General features: G+C 42.6%; 1 protein-coding gene across 4 annotated transcripts in view; it reads left to right on the plus strand.

The window, feature by feature from the left end:
• Cdk5rap2 (CDK5 regulatory subunit associated protein 2) overlaps positions 1-24,711 on the plus strand; it is a 178,995-nt gene that overhangs the window by 79,217 nt on the left and 75,067 nt on the right. For all 4 annotated transcript variants that reach the window (XM_027400255.1, XM_027400258.1, XM_027400257.1 and 1 more), the window contains exons 13-17: positions 2,497-2,667; positions 14,098-14,195; positions 19,270-19,400; positions 20,763-20,872; positions 23,362-23,490. In XM_027400255.1, the coding sequence (XP_027256056.1) occupies positions 2,497-2,667; positions 14,098-14,195; positions 19,270-19,400; positions 20,763-20,872; positions 23,362-23,490 (639 nt within the window). The remainder of the gene's footprint in view (positions 1-2,496; positions 2,668-14,097; positions 14,196-19,269; positions 19,401-20,762; positions 20,873-23,361; positions 23,491-24,711) is intronic.

Here is a 24,711-nt window from a genome sequence, read left to right on the forward strand (position 1 = left end):
TAGCTAAATATGCCTGGAAAAATGTACTTGTTTCTTCTTATCTAGCTGCTTGTTATGAGGAGCAGTTCATATAGTAAAAATTAAACATAAAAATAACAAAAGGGGTTCTCTAGACACCTAAAAAGGCATTAATTTCATGTTTCAGCTATAGCAGGTAATCTCAGTACAGATTTAGTCTTAACTCTTCTGAAGTCAGAAGTCTGAGACAGGGCTCACCAAATCCAGGTCTTAGGGTTGTATTGTATTCCTCCTGGAGGCTGTAGATTCTGGAGGCTGACTGATTTCTGGAACAGTGGCCCTTTTTCATCCTCAGTGCTACATGATGTCTTCTGCTATCCCTTCCTTCTTCAAGGGCCCTTGTAGTTATATTGGAGCCACCTTGATAATCTGGGATGACACGTGCCCTTTAAAGTCAGCTGATAAACAGCTTGAATTTCATCTGTTAACCTTTATTCCTTTTTGCCATATAGGTATGGGAGTGGGAACATCTCTGGAGGAACAGTTAGTTATTCTGCCTAACAAAGTAACTAAAGTGGTTTTTTGTTTTGTTTTTTAAAGTGGTATGAATTCATGGATTTCCTTAAGCCCACTGTGCATGTGTGTGCACATGTGTTAGGGATTGAACCCAGGGCTTTGTGTGTACTAAGCCTCTTCCACTAAGCCGTATCCTCAGCATTTAATGTGGGTTTTTGATGTATTTGAATTCCGTGCTCATCCTTATGAAAATTCTGTTTGCTCCCTTAATAGTGGAAAAAACTTATTCTGCTTGTTCCCTTTGGATGTGCTTATTGTTGACCTTGATCCCTTAATTCCTCTTGGGTATGAAAAGATATCTGGGCTCATCTTCTATGCTCCTGTCCCAAGTCTGCAGTTAGTCATCTGTTCTCATGAGATGAACTTCATGTGCTAAACAGCTACCTGGAGGACCTGTTAGAATATAAAGTGATGGGTCTACCTTTCTAGAGGTCTGCAGCATTAGTTGTCAGGATGCAGATGTTTCTGTTTTAGTACTAAACTTTGGGAACCACAGAAAAAGCACATAGTTTTGGTGGAGAATAGCTGAAAACACTGGACACCAGCAGGACATTGATGCTGGCCCTTCTCAGTGGAAGGAAGGAAACAGCAAAGTGTAAGTGCATGTGCATAGCTCAGAGTCAGGTTTAAAGTGAGTCTAATTTTGTTCCTGTTTGTATTTCTTTCCTATTAGTCCCAGTTCTAATGGGATTAAGTAACTACTCACTTAATAAATATATATTAGGTATGTACATGTACTTCAGAATACTATTATTAGTATTATTTTTGACGTAGTTACTTAAAACAGTTTTAATATGGTTTGTCTTCCCCATTGTCTGTGGAGAGATACCTCAGTAAGAGTATGTGTTCTCGTTACTCCACCCACAGGTTACTGACTGAAGCAGTTTCTGTTTGCTCAACCCAACAAAGCCACTCATTGTGGCTTTGCTTGCTCTGTTTTCAGTTTTAGGGGAACATTAAAAGAGATAATTGTGTCAAATTTTAAATGGCCACATCTGTAAGCTAGTTCTGTCTTTTCTTTTGTTTCTTCTACCCAGATCTCTGTCTTAGGGGCAGCCATTTAGTTTGTGTTATGGTGAAATACATGGCAGTATGCTCTCCTTTCTCATTTCTCCTGGCTCGCCCTCCCTTCAAATCTACATTGCTATGTTCTGGAGATGACTCTGGGGCATCTTCAGAGAGACCCTATTCCTTTTTCTTCACAGTGCAAGTGTTCTGTGGTGAAACTGTCACAGTTTATTCCTTTTGGTGCACATCTGGGTTGTTCAGTTTTTGCTTTTCCAAATAGTCAACTTCAAAAATCAGCCTCACAAACACCTGTCATAAGATAGTGGCAGTCTTACTGTATATTGCTTTTTTTTCTCTCTCTCTTTTAAAAAAATTTCCTACCAAGATTATTTGTGCATTATTACAGGTTTTTCATGACCACTGTTAAGCCCTTTTCTGATTGATTACATGCATTTTAGAATTTCAGTGACAAAAGTAAAAAAGGATTTTAGAAACTCAGGGACAAGATAAAAGTTTCCTGAAAACCGCTATCATCCCTCCGTTTAGGTGTCCTCTCACAGTGCTCCCTCAGTTGGATAAGCATGAAGGAAATAACCAGCATTGTATTATACACATAGCTTGATTATCCTGCTTTGTCTTTACTTGTAATTGTGTTTTTATAACTATTTTATTCTCTATAATTTTTCTCTTATTTTTTTTCCTTGTTTCAGGCTGTTTGCTTTTCTGGTTTTTCAGCATTGTAAATAATATCATGTGCATAAAGACTTTTCTAAATTTGTGATGTTCTGAAAATTGGTTTTTGTAAAACTCTAAATGAGAAAGAATGCTATATTTGTTAAATACACTGATGAGCTTGTTTTCGTCATAACTTGGGAAGTGAAACTTTACGGTAAGAGATTTTCACCTTGAACTCTTAGCAAGTAAATTGTGTTTTTCTTCTTTTTCTTATGGTAGGAACTTAGAAATGAAGTTGAAAAACTACGAAATGAAGTGAATGAGAGAGAGAAGGCAGTGGAGAATCATTGCAAGAGTCTTCCGAGCGAAAGCAATAAACAGCTCCCTACTCAAGAACACATGGTCAAATGTTTAACAGAAAGTGGCAGTCAGACGGACCTGATGCTTCAGGTACCACAGCATCTTTTCCTTTCATATGTGAATCACCTTTCAGTGTAATTGTTTATTTTAAACTCTTGTAAGAACCTTTTCTTTGAGACAGCAACTCATGTAGCCCTGGCTAGTCTCAAACTCACTATGTAGTTATGATGGCTTTGAGCCTCTGATTTTGCTGTCTCCACCTTTGGAGCCCTGGGATCCGAGGCATAATCCACCACTACCACTTTAACAGACTTCACTCCTGTGTTTATGGCACATAGAACTTCCTTTGTGTTATATGATCCTCAGCTGATAGGAAGGGAAGCAAAGTCAGAGAAGGGAAGTGCTTACCCTGGTCACATGTTAAATGGCAGTTCCCTAGCTGAATTTGCTCCTGTGCCCAGTCCACTCATTGAGGGCTCAAGTACTACTCCGTTGCCCATTTCCTCTCCTGTTTAGTCTTGGAATTCACATCTTACTTGGTAACTGTGGTGGATTAAATCCAAGTATAATGCTGCTACCTACTACTGATACTTCACTGAAAACAAGAGTGTAAGCGCAGAATAATGAAAGCACATGGGGCTATGTAGGTGAACTGTACAACAGAAGCTGTGAGTTAACAGAATTTGGGATGTTATATATGTTTGGATGAGTGGGAACTGCACAGGATTCAATTTTGCCACTGTGGCACATAAAGAATAGCCAACAAAAATCAAGCTGACAAATCGGCTATACCTCAAGAAAGACTCAACAGACATAAGATGTGGCCAGTACCTTTGAAAACAAGAGATTTAACTGAGATTCTAGACAGGTAGCGGCCCCCTTCTCTTCCTCGCCTGCAAGAGATCTCTGGAGAATGTAAGCAATAAAAGTGCCTGCCTGGGGGTCATTGGAGACAGCAGAAAATTATATAGCAGAAACGGCAATGGAGGGAATCAAGTGACTAAAGTATGCAGACCCCAGCCAGCGAGATTCCTCCCAGAGGAGAAAAGAATGAAAGATACTGAAAGTTGAAGATCCTTTTCAAACAGCTGGTTTTCACCTGTACATCTCCCAGTAAGATTACTATTGCTCAGTCCATTTCTGAGCATTTAGTATTTAAAAGGTGAGTGGCATAAGTTCATCAAATGGGAGAAAGTGTTAAAGAAAGAGAAGGAAGGGAAGGTAAATAGAAATATGGGTGGGTGGCTCATGCCTATAATCCTAACACTTGGAAGGCTGAGAACAGGGGATCATTAGTGTGAAGCCAACCTGGGCTATAGAGTGAGACCTTATTTAAAGTACCTGGAGGGGATATATAGTAGAAATGGCAACAGTAAAAATTATATAGCTTTTTAAACCACAAAAATCTGATACCAAAACAATGTAAAGTAGGAAGTAAGCTCAGGATCCATGAGATGACTCAGTGGGCATAAATGCTTGTCATATAAGCCTGATCCCCAGAACCCACATAAAGGTGGAAGGAGAGAGCTTACTCCCCCCCCCCCATTCCACATAGTTATCCTCTGACCTCCATTAGTGCTGTGGCACACATGCTGTGATACACACACACACACACACACACACACACACACACACACACACACACAAGATCAGAATAATGACAGATTGGATATTCAGTGTATGATTGCTGACATAAACATTTATAGTATAAGAGTTAGAAAGTTGAAGATACAAGTTGTATAAGTCTTCCAGAAAACAGAATTAAACAAACAAGAAGATAAGGAAAAGGTGAAAATAAGGAAATTAGAAACATGGTTCAAGTCCAAAATATGACTAACTGGAGCACCAGGAAGCAAAGCAGAAGCAGGTCCAGGTATTAGGAGCCTTGTCCCAGTATAGAAAGACCCCTGTTCCTGCACAAGGAATAAAGGAAGACCCATAGGTTGAGGTAAGGCATTATGATATTCCAGAGTTTTGTGTCTAAGAAAGGAACCGAAAGGCTCCAGAGAGGGGAGCAACATGCACCATGTAGGAAGAGGGACTTAGAATGACATCAGAACTCTGAGCAGCTGCTTTAGACACTGAAGCCATGGAAGTGATGCTCTGTAACTTTGAGGGAGAGTGGTTTCCAGCCTAGCTTTCTGTCCTCAGCTAGTCTGTCAGCCAGTGTGAGAGCAGAGCCAGTATTTTCAGATATGTGCTACCTTAAATTGTCTTGCATGTATTCTCCTAGAAGTTCTTGGCTGATAGAAGGGCCATATACACAAAGGACTAACCCGAGAGAGAGAAAGGATCCAAAAAGTAGGGGTTTCCCATGGATATGCTGAAGGGAAGTCCAGAGTGACAGCTGAGCTACTTAGTGGAGAGTCCAAGTTTGGGTCTTTGAGGGCAGAGTACTATCTGGTACTCCTCTGGGAAGTTACAGCAGAGTTGATCAATTACTAATGTGTTTGACTTTATTAGTGTGATTTAAATTTTTTCTGAGAATTTGGAGAAAATTTGCAGTTTATAATAATTGTATGAACTAAATAGGCAAATACAGAAAACTAGTTACTAATTCCAAAAGTTCAAAATGTGTGATCATGAATGCTGCATTGCTTGGCAAGTATTTGTGTGGCTATAAATGTAATGCAAATCTTGTTTCAACTAGTTAATGATACCGTTGTTGGCGGGGGGGGGGGGTGTCTTGAGATGCAGATGACTGATGCAAGAGATAAATCTAAATCTCCACACTCCTGATTCAAGCCAGTTGGTAAACTGAAATGTAAGAAATCAGGAAACACAAGAGTGAGAATGTCATGTTGACAGCTGAAGACAGAGCAGAAGTAGCACCTAAGGAATTGCAAGTTAGTTTTGCCTGGGAGTGAGGCTTTGAGGAGAAAACTGGGGAGGGAAGGAGGGACTACTGTTTCCTTGTTAAGCTTACAGTGTAGTTTGCTTGGTCAAAATAAAACAATGATGAAGGTGCAATTGTACTAACACAATTATAGAGGCAGTATTGGCTGATTTCTAGTTCTTCCTATTATAGTTCAGTGGGACTTTACAAAATATTACCCATTTCTTTGTGGGTACTGAATTCCTTCTAAATGATTGGTATGTTAAATTAATTCTGCTCCATGTTCAGGAGGTAGATATGGATCTTACCCCTTGCTTTCCTGCAAAGATTGAACAAAACTCTGACTTAGGAACCACCAGGTTTTGAATAGATTCTGCACTTGAACTTGGCCAGAGAACCAGAGATTCAGTCTCCTAGCTCTGTTGTATTATTAGATCCAGGCTTCTGAGGGGCCAGGGAGGGGAACTACATTGTGTGCCATGGAGAAAGAGCCTCATATATGAACACACCTTAATGCTTATTTGCAGGCCCAGCCTTTTCACCCTGGTGCATGTGAAAGGTTTGAATTTATAGTTTCAAGGGAGACTAAGACTTTGTTGGACTTAAATATTCGAGCCTTCTAATTATCTGGCATGTTGACTGGGTAGGTATCCTACCCATGCAATGAGCAGGATAGAGGTACCAGCTCATTGGATCAGAGTACTGTATCCACAGCAGAACAGTTATTTAATGACTGCAGAGGAGCTCAAGTATGGGAGTGATGGCTTCATAACAGAAAAGTGTTCTCAGCAGTTACCAGGCAGCAAACTCATTTTCTCTAAGGCAAGCTTGACTGAATTTGGGTGTCTACATGCAAATGTATTCATGTCCTTTTCTGAAATTTATTTGATAACTCCTTTGATAGGGACTATCCAGTGCCTTCTCGCCGACAGTTGAGCTTACAACAACAGGTGGGATGGGGAGGCTTTGTCTAGCAACTCTGCAAATTAGTATCCTTCGTCTGGTCATTCCTGTTTGCTGTGTACCTAATACTAAGAATTTCCAGCTTCCTGGGAGAGGAGCCTGGTATCTGCTCCATTAAGGATCATCTCTTGAGAAATGTTGGATTCTAAGCAATAAGGAAGTTGTGGCTCTTCCTCCTCTGGCTGTCATTGTTGGTCTAGTCTCCTTTGCTCTTAACGAACTGTGGAGCTTGACAATGCCTGAAAGTACAGTTGGTGCCTTTGCTTATGTTTGCCCGTCTGCTTATGTGGTATTATGTTTATCCTTAACACTGTCTAGAGTGACCTTCCTTGGTCCCATAGCACTGAACTGGCCTCTGTTTTGTAGCACACATTCTTCCTCTGGTTGCTGTCATTGACTCCACCTCTCTGCTCCTCCCCTGCACCAGATACAGCACCATTGGCAGGCACTTGGGGGCGGGGGTGATTGATTATCTCTGAATCCAGGGCTTAGTACCCTGTACTTGGCTCTGGAAATGTGAGTTTGGTTATTATATGAATGATGCAGTTGGGCAACCTGACCTGCAAAAGAAGAGGTATTAACTGTAAGTTAAGTTCTTTAAACCTTTTCAGAATTAGGCAAATTAGCTCTCTGATGAATGGCTGATTGTGACTTGTGGCTTTGTGAAAGGTGCTTCTCATAATAATTAACAAACTGGACAGCATGCGCATTAGCCATCTGGACAGATACAGGCACTTAGACTGGTTTAGAGCTGAGACTGCCCTTGAGCCATACCAACCTGCACTTATTCTGTTGTGGAGTGCACAGTTAAGGGCCCATAGGGGTAACCAGAGTGGCTGTTGTAGTTAGAGTGGATGGGTAGGCCAGGATTTGTTTTCCAGTAGTCATGGAACTATTTTAGCAACCAGTGCCTTCATGGTGCTTCAGTGACAGACCCAGTCCTGGGCATGGCTGTATGAACAGGGAAGCTCCTATTCTAGTTCACCAGTTTGTGTGTTGGCACCTGGAGGATCCTCATGAGAATGTCATCATGGGTGAAGGGAGCCTTGGGCTGCCTGGGAATCTAGGTCCTGGATCCTTCTTCTGTTTCTCTCATTCCTCTAAGGGCATGTGCAAGAACTATGTCTCAGCCAATGTCTGGTGTTTTGACTTGGACCGAAGTTGGTGGAACTGTTGAGGTGTTCACGGCCTGTAATAAGTCAACTGTTTTGAAGCTAGATAGTTTACATAGGTATCGTCCTGGTTTATGTCAGCTTGACACAAGCTCGAGTCATCTGAAAAGGGGGAGCCTCAATTGAGAAAATGCCTCCATAAGATCCAGCTGTAGGATGTTTTCTGAATTAGTGACTGATGGGGTAGGGCTCAGCTCATTGTAGATGGTGCTATCTTTGTGTTGCTGGCCCTCGGTTCTATAAGAAAGCAGGCTGAGCAAGCCTTGGGGAACAAGCCAATAAGCAGCATCCCTCCATGGCTTCTGCCTCCTAGTTCCTGTCCTGTTTAAATTCTTGCTCTGGCTTCCTTCAGTGATAAACTATAATGTGGAAATGTAAGCCAAATAAACAATTTCTTCCCCAACTTGCTTTTGGTCATGGTATTTCATCACAACAATGGAAACCCTAGCTAAAACAAGTAGTTTAGAGGGCTACATCTTCATGTATTTACATAATATAGTTATTAAATTTTGCTGTTGAAATAACATTTTAGTTCTGTATAGTTAATCTGTATAGTTATAATCTTATGAAGCAGGTTGAATATTTATTACATTTATTTATTTTGTGCTATAGATCCCTCATATAACCATGGGTACCAAGACATTGCATGGACATTTGTTAGTATCCACATCTTGGCAATTTTTAAACAACTGTGCAAAATGCTAAAGAGTTTGGCAAAGGTTTTAGTTCTTTTGTGCAGGAGTAATTGCAAATTGTGGTCAAGGAATTGTAAATTATATTTCAGAATTGTAAATTTCTGGGTGTCAAGAAGTCCCTGCTATTACAGCTTTACTGTCTTTGCTCTGTTTCAGTGGTTCTCAAGGTTCCTAATGCTGGGACCCTTTAATGCACTTCCTCATGTTGTGGTGACCCCAACCATAAGATTATCTTTGTTGCTACTTCAAACTGCAATTTTGGTACTGTTATGACTTGTGATGTAAATATGTTTTCTGATGGTCTTAGATAACCCCCTTAAAGGATTGTTAGTTGAGAATCACTGCTCTATTCCCCCAAGAAAGGTTTGCTTTTTAAATGGTTGTTGTTTCTGTGTAGAAAAATGTGGATTTCTTCTGTTATGCCCTTGGCCATTTTGTGTTGATTTAGGAATTATCCTCTGCCCATTTTTACAAAGATCTCAAAGCTATGATGTTGTTTCTGTTCCTCCTAAGTAAGTATTGTGTGGTCTTGAGAATTAGAGCTTAGGTGATCAGGCAACTGAAGAGTGTGGGAAGCCCCTTGCTTATATGTGACTTGCCACAGTTGTGATTTCTAACTTGGTTGTTGACGTGGTTTGGATATTCGGCTGCATTTTGTGACTGTTAGAAGAAATGTTTTTGTTGCAGGGTTATGACACAGCTGCTGAAGTAGGCCCCATCCATCTACTAGGTCACTAAATAGCCCTGATTAGCAGGAAGTGATGCATTAAGCCTTCTCTTTGCTGGTCTGCTGTCTTTTCAGATTGTGGTCTGTACATGTTTCCTTCAAGTCCTTAAGGAACCGGTGACAGAGCAGAAAGTGCCCCCTGCCCTTGTTGGGTACAGAATGTCAGTCATGCTACTTATGATCTCTGGCCTTTGATAAGTCACTAGATCTTTCTGAAATGTCCTTTCTAGTCTTTGAGGCAGATTTTAATCTGTCCTTCTAAGAGGATTAGGTCTAATGGAGACACACTTGCAAATTTCCTCTAGGTTGCATGCTCTAGAAGCCAGTGTAGAGTATCTAAGTTCAGCAGCCATGAGGAACAACTTGGGAACAAATAATATGTGGTATGCTGCGGCAAAACTGAGGGAGTGCCATTGACTTTAAAGACAAACGTCCTAGGCTCTGGCCTCTGTCTTTGACTAAATGTAGACCTGGTCATTCCTAAATGGGTGTGTGATGTCTCCCTCTAAATCTTAGAATATCAAAGAGAGAATTGTGTTGGTTTATCAAGGGCCCAGGGCCTTGTTTACACAGGAGCAGTGTCTGCCTGTGGACTACTTTTGTGTTTCAGGGACATATGTTTCAGGACATTCTGAATAGGCCGGAGAATAGTGGTGAGTAGGGTAATCACTCTTAGGGCTATGGAGGATGTAGTGCAGAGCCACACATGGAGATGTGTGCCAAGTCTCTATGCTGAGAGACCTCCTGTTGAACTGGTTGTTCCATGTCTGAAGATGCTGGTGGAGATGGTTGATGGTATAGTCTCAGCACATGGGTCTTAGTGCCTACCAACCCCAAGCAACCTAGCTCTCTTCTATGCCAAGGAGATCTACTGGCTGTCAGCTCTGCTGAGGGAGCCAAATGACTTCATTCTAATGGGGCATGAGTCAGCGCAGGGGAATAGGTGATTGATGAAATGGGACGCAAATGGCTCCGAAGAGTTCATTTATTTAACATGGGTGAGCAATTTGCTTCTAGGAAGACGTTGACTCACTCTGACTTCCATTATGCAAAATATCCACAGGAATCTCTGCTCTTAAGATTCATATCAGTCCCTGTGTTCCCCTCTTACCTATTTAATCATCAGTTCAGCGAGTGTTTATGGCAGGATTTGATTTGTGCCAGACACCAGGCCTGGTTTAGGATAACTGCTATATGCATTGCTCAGACGAAACAGGTGGTTGGCACAAAAGCTCCGGGTGAAGGCGGGTAGGTGCTTCTGGCTAGAGGAGGGGTATCTTCCTTGGCTGGAGAGAGCTTCCTATGAGATTGGGCTCGAGAGGATCCTATGGAGTGCACTGGAGTGTCACTGGGGAGTGGTAAGCAATATCTTTTCATCTCTGAGGTCTCTAAGGTTCTTTGAGACTTGGGGAGAGATTTCTGAGATCCCTGAGATGGAAGGCAGAGAAAGGAATGAAAACAGAAGCTAAGGAGTGTGGTGGCCTCAAAACCCCGGCAAAGAGCTGTTGTAGCTGCCAGGAAGAAGAGGAATGGGGATGTGGGCTGGGTATCAGGGCCTTGGCATGGTAGTACTCTTCACTGTGTTTCAGAGCCTGGCCTGCTGAGATCCTCTCTGTCCACTAGAATTCCGTATTTACTACTCTGTTTCCTAGCCTTTTCTGATTAACTTTGACATCACATACAAGCACATATCTTGACTTTACTGATTATCAGTTAAGTGAACTCAAGTTACAACTGAATGATGGGAAGATTGATGTAATACCCCATAATGTTATAACTGTACAGAGTTTCTATAAAGTACCTAGCACAGCACCAGAGCACTGGGACACCAAGTGTCCACTCCATGCCAGGCACCATGCATTGATTAATTCCCTTAATCTTTACTTTTTGGTTTTTCGAGACAGGGTTTCTCTGTGTAGCTTTGGAGCCTATCCTGGCACTCACTTTGGAGACCAGGCTGGCCTCGAACTCACAGGCCTGCCTCTGCCTCTGCCTCCCGAGTGCTGGGATTAAAGGTGTGTGCCACCAACGCCCGGCTAGAGCTTTTTTTTTTTTTTTTTTATCTTTTTTAAGATGGGTATGGATGTTGCTGAGGAGCAGAGACCTGGAGACCATGCCATGCACCATGATCCTGATGTTGGGCTTGATCACCCTTCTTGTGTCTTCATGTCTAGAATTGGGGGAAAGGTACCACTTCTACCTGTAGTTGTATTCACACTCAGTGAGAGACTACCTGGAGAGTGTTCAGCATAACAAGCCAACAAGCCTATAAAGTCAGGACAGCTAGTAAAGGGGCAGGCAGAAATAGTGTACTGTGAGACGGGACACAATGAGAACACCAAGGACTTGGTAGGTTTCTTTTTCTTGATGTCCTCTCAGGTGCTTATGTGCTGTTGTATACAGAAACATTTAGGAGTACCTGGTCTGTGGCATGACTTACAGAAGTGTTGTATAACTACTGGATGACTAGCATCTCAGGCCTAACCTGGTGGTTTCTTGTTCCAATTCTGAATGCACAGCCTGGGTCTGAAGATCTGCTGGGCCTGGAAGGATAGCACTGTTTTCCTGGGTCAGGTTGCTTAGCCTTCCTTCCCCCATCCCCCCTTGTCCCCCACCAGCATTCCTTCAGCAGTCCAGCTGAAGCCATAGACACATCTCCTAGAAAAAAAAAGTTTAAATGCATAGTATTTATATATTCACTGGTTTGTGAAGAGAACCAATATTTTGAAATTCAGTTATCAAAGTATAAAAATTTTGCTATATAAGTATTTTTAATGAATGTATTTAAATAACAAAATTTAGTGGTGAGTATAGTGACCACAGTAGCTTTGAAATAGTAATAAGAATAAATGTTCTGAAATATCTTTGGCACTTAAAATAACCTTCTTTAGCTGGCAGAATCATAGAGCTAGCTCTAGTGCTCATGTGGTTTGTGGCGACATGATAGAAAAGAATGGTGGTTTCAGTTAGAGGTTAGTGAAAAGAAGACGCAACTGTGTTTTCTGGTCACATTTGTGTGTCCTCTATATGCTGGTGAGGTTGAGAAGAATGTCTGAGGACAGGAGACATATTCTTTTCAGCATTGGGAAGCACCAGTTCTGGTTGTACACTGCAGATAGGCTGAACACATTACCTCAGTCATTTTAACATTATTATTTTTGAGATAATTTGAAATTCATAAGGGAGTCATAAGACTAAAGGGTTTACCTTTTCTGAGTCATCTGAAGGTTGCCCCATGAAGCCCTGTCACTTCTGAATCCTGTAAGCAGGCATTCATCTAGCTACCACAGCAGGAAATGAGTATACACCCCCCCCACACACACACACATACACACACTGCCTTCTAATTCTCAGGTTTGTTCACAGTTCATCAGGTGTCTCAGGAACGCTTTGCACAAAGGGCCCAAGTCATGGTCCCACCTTGAAATTTTCAGTCTTGATTCTTTAGTCTCGAGGCCTTGATCCTTTGAAGTGTGTAGACCAGCCATGTGCTTTTCATGTGGGACTGTTTTTGATGATTTGATTTAGTTGGTGCATCTTTGGTGGGAGTGTCAGTTTTGTGGGATATTTGATTCCACTGTGAAACTCTGAGACTGTTATTAAAATCAACCTTGGATCAGTGACTAGTTGATAGGAATTAGCCATAGAGAGTAAACAGGAGCAAGGAATGTGGATAGAGAGACACACAGTAGGGAGGGACTTAAGAGATCCATGGGCCTTTTTGGTTTTGGAATGAGTGGAGAGAAACTCTCTTGCTGGGTCTGCTGCCCAAAAGGAAGGTCAGCTGTTTACTTTTCAGCCCCTTTGAACTAGCAGATTTTTACCCCAACATCTTACTCTACTGAGTCTTTATTGGTAAATAAAACAATAAAGACTTACTTAAAAACTACATTTGGTGGCAATGGCAGGACCAGTGCTGGCAGCTTGAGAAGTCCCACCAGGCCACAAGTCCCACTAGGCCACAGCCTGAGAGGCATAGCACTGATGGGGGGTGAGAGTGGGATGGGGGAGAGAGGCAAATGGCAGTTCAAATATCATTAGGTTCAGCCTCTGTGCCAGAGATAAAGCATGTCAGAGTGTTTGACATACTGTGTTCACACCCTCTTCTGTTCCATGCTACACAGTTCTTGTGTTTAGTTACTAACTGTGCTGGATTTGATAAATTCACAAAGACTATATCTTCAGGAATCTGGACTATCCATTTGCCCTTTTTTCTGTGTACTAAGGAAAAATTTGATGGTAGTGTTTTGAATCTGTAAATATCCTGATCTTCAAACACTTACCCTCTAGTTTTAGCATCATTTTATGTCTGTTGGCTGATTTGTTTATTACAGTGGCGATTGCCAAATGGTTATGTTTTCTAATCCCATCATCCTCCCTTCACTTATTAATTACCATTTTACTGTAAGGAAAAGCCTCTTCCCATGTATTCGTTTGTATTAATTTTGGATCTTGTGAATTTCTATCTTACATAATTATTTTGATATTCAAAGTGTCTCACCTTTGGCTGGCAAGAGCTTTTTAAAAATGACCTTAGTATCTTCTGGACAGCATTTCATCATTATTTAGGCTTTGTTAGATTATAATTGAAAACATCAAGTTTTGGCGGCATCAGAGGCCAGCAGCTCTGCGGGAGTGTGTGAATCAGGTGTCTTTGAGGATATTTTACAAACAGCTTTTGGATGTTGGTAGCATGGCTCTCTACTTTGTGTTGAGTATTAGTTAGCTTCATGTTACTATAATGATTGACTGTTGGACAGGCAATGAATGGGAACATCTGCTCACTTCAGGTCTAGGAAGCAAAGGAGAGAGAAGAGGTAGAGTCCAACAGTTCCTCTTGGAGGTGCATCCTCAATGACCTGCGGACCTCCCACCAGGCCCCATGTCTCAAGCTTCTACCACTTCCCAGTAGCACCACGCTTAATGGGCCTTTGGGCACTGTGCAGACTGTCATTCCCAACTCCTGCTTTAGGTGGTGCTGTGTGACTGTGGCCTGAGCTCGAGTCTGGCTCGGAGTCTTCTGTCTGTGGTTTTAAAAATCCAGAGCTAGACACATGTGCTTGCATAATGGCAAGCCATACTCCTTGGCTTCTGCCCCTAATGTCAGACGCCCATTGTCATTTCCAGGAAGAGCAACAATCAGACTATGAAGGGCTGGCTGGGGATTTAAAGACGGAACAGAGCATCTATGCCCATCTGGCAAAGACTCTGCAGGACTCAGACAGGTAAGTTTCTTCTCAGACACCACAGCCATACACACTTGCTGGTTAATACTGCTGGTTTCTGAGCAAAATAAGTCCCACCAGACAAAGTAAGCCTTCAAAGTAGTTACCTGGTAAAAGTCTCTTTTAATAGTCAAATCTACCTATTATCAGTAAAGAATTGTCTGATTAGAGCAACAAAATTAGCATTAAAACAGTGAATGCTATGAGTTTTCAGTTCTTCATTGTGTATCTAGGAAGTTGTTCCATGTGCCTTGTCCCAGATGTTCCTCACAGCTGTTCCATGCAGAAAATAGTAATATCGTCCTTATTGCATGTGATTTCCCCCTGAAAAAAGGTTAAGTGACTTGTCCAGGGTTGCACAAGTGATGACAGTGCACTGGGATTTGACCACATCTCCATGGCTTGGAGTGAGGCATGTCTGTAGAATTGCTGAAATCATTTGGTGTCATTGAACGATGGTGAGGAGAGCTAGCTGTGACTAGTGTGGTATTGCTATGTCCTACTGCCTCGAGCTCTAGCTCTGTGTCCCCAGGCAAGTGGACTGTTCTGACCTCTTATTGCATATCTGTAAACAATCTGTCTATTCTCAGGGTAGTTATAATTGAAATGCTATGATATTTGATAATTCATTTTGAAACAGTAGAGAAACAGAAGAGGATGGTGACTGTGATGGAACAAGATTGAACATAGTTTCCTGTGTTTATTGATCAAGGGTGTGGTGATATCGGGAAGGGACTCATTAGTTATCTTTTTAAAAAAATATATCTCCAAATTTCCATAGTTGCATGGATGACCCTCCCTTTTCCTTCACCTATGCCCTTTGCTCTTGCCACATTGGGCTCTTCACTGTTCCCTAGACTGTGCAAACCTGCCTCTACCATCACCTGCCATTTTCTGCCCCACTGTCCCAGCATTTCCCTGTACTATCTCATAGCGTTCCTTCAGAATTAGCCCAAGTGTTACTGTCAGGAGGCCCATCTGGACCTCAAATCAGTTGCCCTTCTATGCCCCTTCCCCTTCTCTCAGGTCAGGGTTGTCTGCAAGGACCAGTTCCTCAGGCGTGGCAGAGCAGGTGCTGGGTGAGTGCTCTGTTTAGGAGTGGCCTCCCCATCCCCCCTCCCCCATCACTGATCTTCCATATTATGAGATAATTTCCAGATTTTAGATCTGAAATGAGTTTAGAGAAGGCAGAAAACATGCTAATGGAACATGGTGTGAACATACCTCAGGAAGCCATTTCACTGGAGAGAGCATGGAGTCAGATGGGGAAGCTCAAGGGAGAGAGAACAAACTTTGCTTTCATTGTCCAGCATCTCTGACAAAAGCAGCATTGATGGTGGGCTCAGAGAGGCTTTATGGGTGGATGTGGTTGCTCTTGAGAACTCCCAGTATCCAAATGGCTCCTAGTTTCATAGCTCTTTCCTAGTGAATAAAACATAGATGAGACTGAAGAGGGCCAGGGCTGCAACTAATGGATGCTTAAAATGTTTCCTATTCATCTGCAGGCCCAGATCCACATCCCAGCAACAGCACTTAACAGGGTTGGAATTGTGGGTTCCATTTCTCAGACTGACCCACAGTATTTGTGTTTGTAACTTGGAGATGGGCTGGCCTGCCTACCTCCTTAACCTAATCTTTGCCTATCTCCCAACCCATTTCTATGCTTTCCTACTTACCCCCCCCTCTCTCCCTGCCTTCCTCCCCCTCCCTCCATCCTTCCTTCCCCGTCCCTTTTTCATCCTACCCATCTTTTATCCTGTCCACCTCCCAACTTACCTGTCTCCAAACTTAATTATCTACTTCTATCCACTTCCTTTCCACCAGGCTTTGTAAGACATAGTGGCTTGAATAAGAGTGACCCTTTGGTTCCTGTTGCTGGAACTATTTGAGAAGGATTAGAAGGTACACCACTTTGAGGTTTGAAAAGCCCACACCATTGTCCGTTTGCTCTCTGACTTCTGCTTGTGTATCAGGATGGAAGCGCTGAGCTACTGCTCCAGCATCATGCTTCTTTAACTGCTTCCATGCTCCCTGCCATATTGGACATGGGCTCTCATTCTCTGAAACTGTAAGCCACAATAAACTCTTTCTTTTTAATGCTGTTTTAGTCATGATGTCTTAGCACAACAATAGCAAAGTAACTAATACACAGGGTCTGCTACTATGTAAATTTCAGTGCTACCTGGCAGGCTAGAAGCTCTCAGTAAATGGTAACACTTATTAGGAATAACAACATCAAATCTTAGCCTCTTTGTCCCAGCATGCATATACATAGCTATGGGGTCTTGGATCCTCAGACTTTGGTGCAAACAGAGGACACAGTTGCAGATGACAGCCAGTTGAGTTCCTGTTTGTAGTTTTAGCACTGCTCACTCTGGAAATACTTGTGATTAAAGTGAGAAAGGAAAGGATAGCCATCGTAAGCTGGGGCACTTAAAACTGGCAGTACTCGGAAGTTGGTGTCTTTAATTCCATATTGCTCTCTAGGGTGTTCAGGGCCAACTTGCTTCCCAGCAAGTCTCCCAGAGTCCTACTGTGAAGAGTGATTAGAGTTCAGCCCTTCTAGGCTTCTGAGCTGAGGCTCTTGTTGCTGTACCCTCAACCAGAGGTTGAGTTCAGTTGTTGCTTAACCTCAGCAGTATGGGGATATTTGGGGCTAGGTCTTTATAGATCACTGGGACACATAGTTCATATAATATACACATTGTTCTGTAGGCTTTATAGGTCATACCATACACACTATGTTCTGTAGGCTTTATAGATCATATAGTACACACTATGTACTGGAGGATGTTAGTAATATCCCTAGTCCTTCCTGCAAGCTGGTGCCACACTACTGCATCTCAGTAAGTTGTGCCAACCAGAAATGTTTGCAGATGTGGCCAATGTCTTCTGTGGGTACAAGATTCTCTGTAGATGAGATTCCCTATTGTGATTCTGAAGAGCCATAATGTCTGGCTCATCAGATGAGGAAGTAGGGAAATGATGTAGACACTTGCTGAGTGTCTACCAAGCTTTCTCATGTAGCATCTCATTTAACCCCCAGAACCACCTCAAAGGAAAGATGTAATTATCTCATTTTATAACAGACAGCTTAGTGGACTGGCCTGGGGCTATAGAGCTGGTTAGTGGAACTGTCTTCTTTTGAACTGTGTATTTGTGCTCCTGGACATCCCCTCTGATACCCTGTTCTAAGAGGAATGCGCTATGCTTGTTTTCCTCTGAGCAAAACACTTTTTGTTCTGACTGCTCACACCTTGCAAAGATGTGGAGTTGGGAAAACCTAAGTGACAGACTTGAAGCATCAGCCTAATGGCATGAGTTTCACTAAAACTCTCTCCTTTGCTTCCTTGGTTAAATGTTCTGGTAGCATGCTGCTTGCAAGCCTGTGCTGTGCTGTGACACCTCTGGAAGGGTTTCCGTCTGCTAAACAAATTGACCGTTGTGATTGTTTGGATGTGAAAGTAGGTACGAGGTTCCTGTAGGTCCTTCCTTTGTATGAAGACTCCTTCACTATGAACTGTCCTCAACACACAAGCAGAGAAGAGAATACAGAATAGTTTATTTCTTCCAATGTATGTTAATCTACATGTATGATCCCATGGATGGACCTGGAGAAGTGGAGCTTGAGTCTTTTCACACATAAGCCCAGCTATAGCTCCTAACTACTCTGAGAAAATATGATAAAAGCTTATGAGCCTTCTCCCTAGAAAAACCCATATATTTATACATTTTTGCAGATAGTTACAGAGCAGTGATGAACTCTTTTAGGGAACGGTATGCCAGATATTGGATAAAAATGATGTATTTCTTAGTGTTTAAGAAGGAAGTTTTCTTATTTGCTTTGAAAATGCTGTGTGCTTTCATCCCCTGCATTGCTGGGCATCCTTGAGAAAGTAACCCAAATGTCATACTTTCTGGAAGTCTCAGAGCTCTACAGTGTGTAGTGTGTCTGCACTGCAGGGGTCGGCTGTATCTCCTTGAACCTCAGAGAGCTGGGTGTGAGTCTTCCAGATCATGTGGCACTTGCCTCCGTGGATCTGCATCGTCTAGTAGAATAGCCATTAGCTAAGTGGTTACTTAAACTTACACTTACTTTCAATTTAACAACATTAAACATTCAGTTCCTTGGTACATTAAGCCGCATTTCAGATGTTGAGTAGGCACATTAGCTAGTGGCTGCTGTTTTAGACAGTATATAGAACATGTCCATCACTGGTAGAAGTTCTTTTGGGAAGAGTTCCCCATGATTACTGCAGCTCTAGGAGGCATGTCCTTTTCATGGCCAACCTGGGTTCTGGGATCCTTGTACTATGATGACTCACAAGTGAAACTCCATACTCCCTCTTCAAGATAAATCCATTCATACTGTGTATTTCAAGTTTGGTTGAGTTACTCAATAGATTTCTATGGCCCTGAATTGGTCTGTTTGTCTGAATGTGAATTCACTTTTCCTTAGTTTTTCTTCCCTCCTGACCCTCACCCTTAACCCTCAACCCTACCCAAGTATGACCTCTTTTGGGGAACATAGCAGGAATCAGATTCCTCTCTCCTGAAGCCTAGATGATGGGTTAGAGAGCCTCTTCTTGTACATTAAGCCTTCTCAAGGCATTATTCCAAACAGTGAACCATTCTGGAGAATTAGATCCTTTTTACCTGCTATGTCTGTAGTAGACACTAGTAAGGAATGAGTTCAAGTAAATGGGGAACAGTCACTTGGTCTAATATTATATGCTCATTAAAAATGTTCCCAGAAACTTTAAAAAATGTGGGAGAATATTTAAGCAATGAGCACACAGTTTTGCCTTGCACATTTAGTGGCATTTAGACTGTGTGGAAATACTCATGGAGAAAATATTCAGGAGAAATAACATGTGTTGATCAGTTGGGGCATCATAGCAATTTTTCTTTTCTCTATACTTTCATATTTACCTTTTTAAGACATTTACTTTTATAACCAGAAAAAAACAAAACCCAACATTCAAGTGACATAAAAGCCACAGCTTTGCTGGGTTTTGCATCTCAAAGAACAAACCAAACTGTTTTATAATTTCTGGTGTTTTGTTTTACCAAGTGCCAGCGACATGCAGGCTGAGCTGAAAGAGGTCCTTGCCCTGCAGAAGCAGCTGGAACAAGATGTACTTGCCTATCGGAATCTGCAAACGGCCCTGCAGGAGCAGCTCAGTGAAATTCAGAGGCGGGAAGGTACACACTCCTTTCTATGGCTTTCCTGTTGGTTGTTTCACATGGAGGGTCTTGGTTGAACTGAAAGGAACCCTAGACCAGGAGGTAGAATGGCCACATGATCCTTTCTGGTGACTGAGTCTGCTTCTTTCTGGCTATAGCCTTCCTAGTGGAAGGTCCTGTTAAGGTGTATTCATTCTGTGGAAGCTCTATGGTAGGGTTGCATCTTACCCTTCTATATGCATCATTTACTACTCTAGCTCCAGATAATCTTAGGGACTGGAAACCCCATTGTCTGGTAATCAATCCTCATTGAGTGGACTTTACCTGCCCTAGCTCCATTGAACAGAACCACACAGATGTGTAGCAAGGTTGCTGTTTTAGATTCACATAGGGAGGGCAGCAGGACCAGGGCCCATGGGATAGCACAGCAGTACCCATCACAGTGTGTCTGGGCCCTCTGCCTTGCTACAAACTGGGCTCCTTATAGTCTGTCTTGGTGTCTTGTTCCTTTCTGCATCTTCAGCCCAGTCTTTGTGTGGTAAAAACTGTTGCTGTGGTGAGTGACATTTCTTGAGCCTGTTCTGTACATAAGGTGCAGGGCTCTAGTCTCTTGCCTTTTCACCTCTGCTCCTCATAGTCATCCTTTTAGACAGAGTAGGGGTTAACTTTCCTGTATAGTTGAAGGAGCTGAGCCGGGCATGGGGTCATTGATTTGCGTCATCTGTCCCATGATGTGCTGCTTGGAGGTCCAGGACTGTCTAGGAACCACCCGCACTGGCTATGTATATTAAACCAGATTCTGTTTGTTGTGGTGCCCCATTCAGTAAGCTATTAGAATATGATGTGTGCCATGGGAAACAGACCCTGATGCACAGGTAGCTGAGACCCCTTTGTACTTGTTCTGACAGACAGTTTTTGTATTTGGTATATACTGCCTTCCTACAACAACTCTGGGGCCAGTAAAATGCATCATCCATTTTCATGTGTCTTGAGGTCTGTGCTTGGGTTCTCATCTTTTTTTGTGTATCCATCCCTAAGCAGAACCACTCTTATTTGAACTGAAATTATCATTTACTTTTGCCATCAGGAGTGTTTTCCAGGTATAGCACTTGATCGGCAAATTATAGTTCAGGATTGGCCACAGTGACAGCCTATAGACCTGAATCAACCACACATTGAGACATGAGCCTGTAGAGCAGGCAAAATTGCCTTCTCCCTAAGGTCATGCTTTAACTCTGTGTGCTTCAGCTACCACACTCTACCCCATTGCAATTGCTCTAGGTGGAAGACGTGAGGATTGGGCTTGGAAGGATGTTTGTAATAGATTTTCTTCCCTTCTCCATCACACATTTTATTTTGTTTTATTTTATTTTTGTGCAGAAGAACCGTTTTCATTTTATAGTGATCAAACATCGTATCTAAGTATTTGCCTTGAAGACCACAATCAGTTTCAAGTGGAACATTTTTCTCAAGAAGAACTCAAGAAAAAGGTATTGACCTGACCTGATCACTTTCGGGGATTGTTCTTGTCTCTTTAGTTCCTGATCTCAGAGGTGTGCTGTTCTCACGCTGCTTTCCTCTCCTGCCTGTGCTCTCTTTTCTGCATTGCTTCATGGCTTCTCATGGGCATGGTGCTGGCAGGTGATTCCCAGGGTAGATTCTCATGTCCAGGCTGGAGACCCTAGCTCAGACCCACTCTCCTGAGAAGATAGTTAGCCTCCTCACACCCTCCTCAATGAGCAAGCTACTTTTTTTTTTTTATCTCATTCACTTCTTTTTACCTAATTCTGATAGATATCCCTCTCATACTAATTGGTGACTATTTGGTTACTTTGTATCTAGATGTTTGGTGTGTGATCCCTTTCAATGCAGTCTTTATGTTGTGTTTATTTCTGATGTCTCAGGACCTGGCACATGCAGTAGGAGTTGATATGTTTGAATGAGCATAGTTTCAGGTTGTCTCATCACATCTTTTTTGAAGTGCAGGGTCTTCGGTCTGTAGATCTATGAGATGGTTAGAATGATACAGTGTTTCAAAGGACCATATATTTATTTATGTACTCATTCCAACCACAGTTTTCCCTCTCACACCTCCTCCTGCCCCCGACCCTTGCCTCTTATTACTCTCCCCCTTCTTCCCTGTAGCCCACCCCCAGTCTACTCCTCCTCACGGGTAAGGGCTCCCATGAGGAGTCAACATTGTCTGACACAATAGGTTGGGGCAAGGCCAAGTCCCTCTCCATGCATTAAGGTTGGTCATGGCATCCCACCATAGGGAGTGGGCTCCAACAAGCTAGCTCATATATCAGGTTTGTATCATGGTCCTACTGCCAAGGGCCCCTCAGCTAATCTAAGCTTCACAACTGTTTGCCACATACGGTGGGCCAAGTTCAGTCCCTGCTTGTACAGTTGTAGGTCTAGAGTTCATGAGTTTCCACAAATTTGGTTCAGCTCTCTCTTTAGATTTCTCCATCATGATCTTGATATCTCTTGCTTATATATTCTCTTCTTGCTCTTTTCAACTGGATTCCTGGAGCTCAGCCTGGTTCTTTGTTGTGGATCTTTGCATCTGGTTTCATCAATTACTGGATGAAGGCTCTATGATAATAGTTGGGGTATTCAGCAAGCTGATTATAGGGGTAGGCCAATTCAGGCATCCTCTCTTATTATTGCTATAAGTTTTAGCTGGGGTTCTCCTTGTGGATTCTTGGGAGTTACCCTAGTACCAGGTTTCTCCCTAAGCCCATAGTGGTTCTCTCTATTAAGATACCTTTCATTGCTCTTCTACTGCATCCCTCCCCACCTCAGCCATCCCATTCCCTTCTGTTCTTCCTTACTGTGCCCCACCCCCAGTTTACCCTGTGAATCTTATCTAATTCTCCTTCTCATGGAGATCCATGTGTTCAAAGGACCACTGTTAAGAATAGGTATTTTTGAATTTGTGTATATAGTGTGTGTGCATGTGCTTTCAGGAGGAGGCCAAAGATTGATATTGGGTGTCTTCCTCTATCACTCTCTACCTTATTTTTTTTAAACAGGATCTTTCACTGAACCTGGAGCTCATTCATTTAACTAGATTGTCTCGACAGTTAGATCTAAGAATTTATCTGTCTCCTTTCCTCCCCCATAGTCCTATGTTTAGTGATGTGCTTCCATGCACCTGACTTCTACATGGATGCTGGGTATCTGAATTCTGGTCCACATGCTTGTGTGGTAGACACTTTACTGATTGGCTATCTTTCCAGCCCATCGATCCACTTTTTAAATATCTGTTTTGTGTCTTGTACATCTATATGTATAGACAAGATAGATTTTTTTATTTCCTTTGAAGGTTAAGAACTTTTGACAAACTCAGACACTATCATTGGAGCTCATGGGAAACAAGGTGGCTCTGCTCAGTTGCCTGTGCACTTGGCCTAGCAAGAGCTGGGCCTAGAGTTGGAGTTCTGGGCTGAGCCTTGGTGCCCTGGGCTGTTGGTGTTTAGACACTTGCTATGTCTTATGCAGTTTTCCAGCTGTGGCAGCCTGGAACAGCAAACTTCTTTGTATCACTGGCTCCTCATTATAAAACAGCCTCTCCAACTCCTCAGGGGTTTTGCAGTGGCAAAACCTCACAGGGGTTATTGTTTTGTTAAGGACACTTACATGACTGATATTGCTAACTGGGTATAGAGACAAGGCAGTCTCTGGTCTCTGCTCTCAAGGAAGCATTGACATAGTTGGAGAAACATCACTCAGCTAAGGGGAATCGTTTCTCCAGAAATGCTCAGACACAAGACAGAATAATGTTAGCTGCCATTGACCAAGTGCCTTTAGGATATTGTGGCTGTGATCATGGTGAGTCCTCATTCTATAGACCTATACTATTGTAATCTTGTCTGTAGACACAGAAGCTGAGGCTAGCTCAGGTGGCCTGCCCACAAGTTGTATTCCTCTGCCTTGAAGTGAGACCTCTATCTCCCTCTGCTCTTACCTGCAGGTTAGTGACCTCATACAGCTTGTGAAGGACCTGTACACAGACAATCAGCACCTGAAGAAAACCATTTTTGATCTCTCTTCCATGGGTTTCCAGGGAAACGACAGACTTGAGTCAACAAAGCAAACAGAGGTAAAAAAAAAAAAAAAAAAAAAAAAAAAAAAAAAAAAAAAAAAAAAAAAAAAAAAAAAAAAAACAAGTTCTTGTTGTCCTGTGCTAATTGCAGAAACAATCTCCGCCGCCCCCCCCCCCCCTTTTTAAATACTGTCTGCAGGAGTTCTTTGAAATTCTCTTTGCTAGAGTGGCATCTTGAGGGCCCTGTTGGTCATTGGGTCTGTCCACAGACTTCCTCCAGCTCAGATGATCTCTTATCAGATATGTTTGATATCCTGTGATGCTGTTACTATGGCCTAGCTCTGGCTATTTGCTGCAGATGGCCCATCTGGATGAGTGGTGTGGTCTCAGAGTTGTTTGAGAGTGCCCATAGCTCCCGAGAACATGGATAGTGTGGGTGCAGCCTTGGGATGTCAATAACTTACAGGAAGATGCTGCTCACTCCATGTTGCCTCTTACCCTGGTCACTTCTAGGTGATACTGCTGACATTTGTCTCTTTTCCCACATTTGTAACCATGCTTCACAGGGAAGGACCCTGAAGCTGTATTGCAAGAGGGAGATACTGCCTTCCTGTAGCCTTGGCTTGCCCATTTCTCCTGTGAAAGAACCTGGCATCATATGGGCATTATTATCATTTCTAAAGCCAGGGTTGTTTTTGCTATGAATGCAGAGGATCTTTTGTACCAGAGTCCCTCAAGATCAAAACTGGGCTTTTCCTGGGTGGACTTCTCTTATCTCAGCCTGGAGTACCAGGGACATGCAGGCCTCACATCTGTGGCCACACTATTTCTTGGGAGAGGTTTATGGGCTGTCTTTTCCCACCTTCCCAGTGGGAATTGCTCAGATGCACTATATTTATGCTGTGCTTTGGCCGTCTGCTTTCTTTGAGACAGGGATTATTATTGATCTTGGCCTCCAGGGCTCCAGATAATTTTGAAAACCAAGAGCAACGGCAAGCCACTTACAGGAGAAACAAGTCTCCCCGCTTTCTTCCTCTGAGGCCGTGTTTTTAATAAGCAGCTCCTTCTTCACCAGCTCCATTTGAGCTGTAAATGCCGAGTTTTGTTTGTTCATTTGCCCTTTGAAAAAAATCTGTTAAATGTCCCATTATGTCCTTTGGAGAACAGAGGCCTTTTCCTCTGCCCACTCTAAGATCTTAATACCAGCCGATTCAGATTTGAGTCATTTGTCAGATTGCACATCAATTTGATGTTCCCTGCGAAAAGCTTTTTCCTTTA

This window comes from Cricetulus griseus, chromosome 2 (genome assembly GCF_003668045.3).
Source record: "Cricetulus griseus strain 17A/GY chromosome 2, alternate assembly CriGri-PICRH-1.0, whole genome shotgun sequence".
NCBI lineage: Eukaryota > Metazoa > Chordata > Mammalia > Rodentia > Cricetidae > Cricetulus > Cricetulus griseus.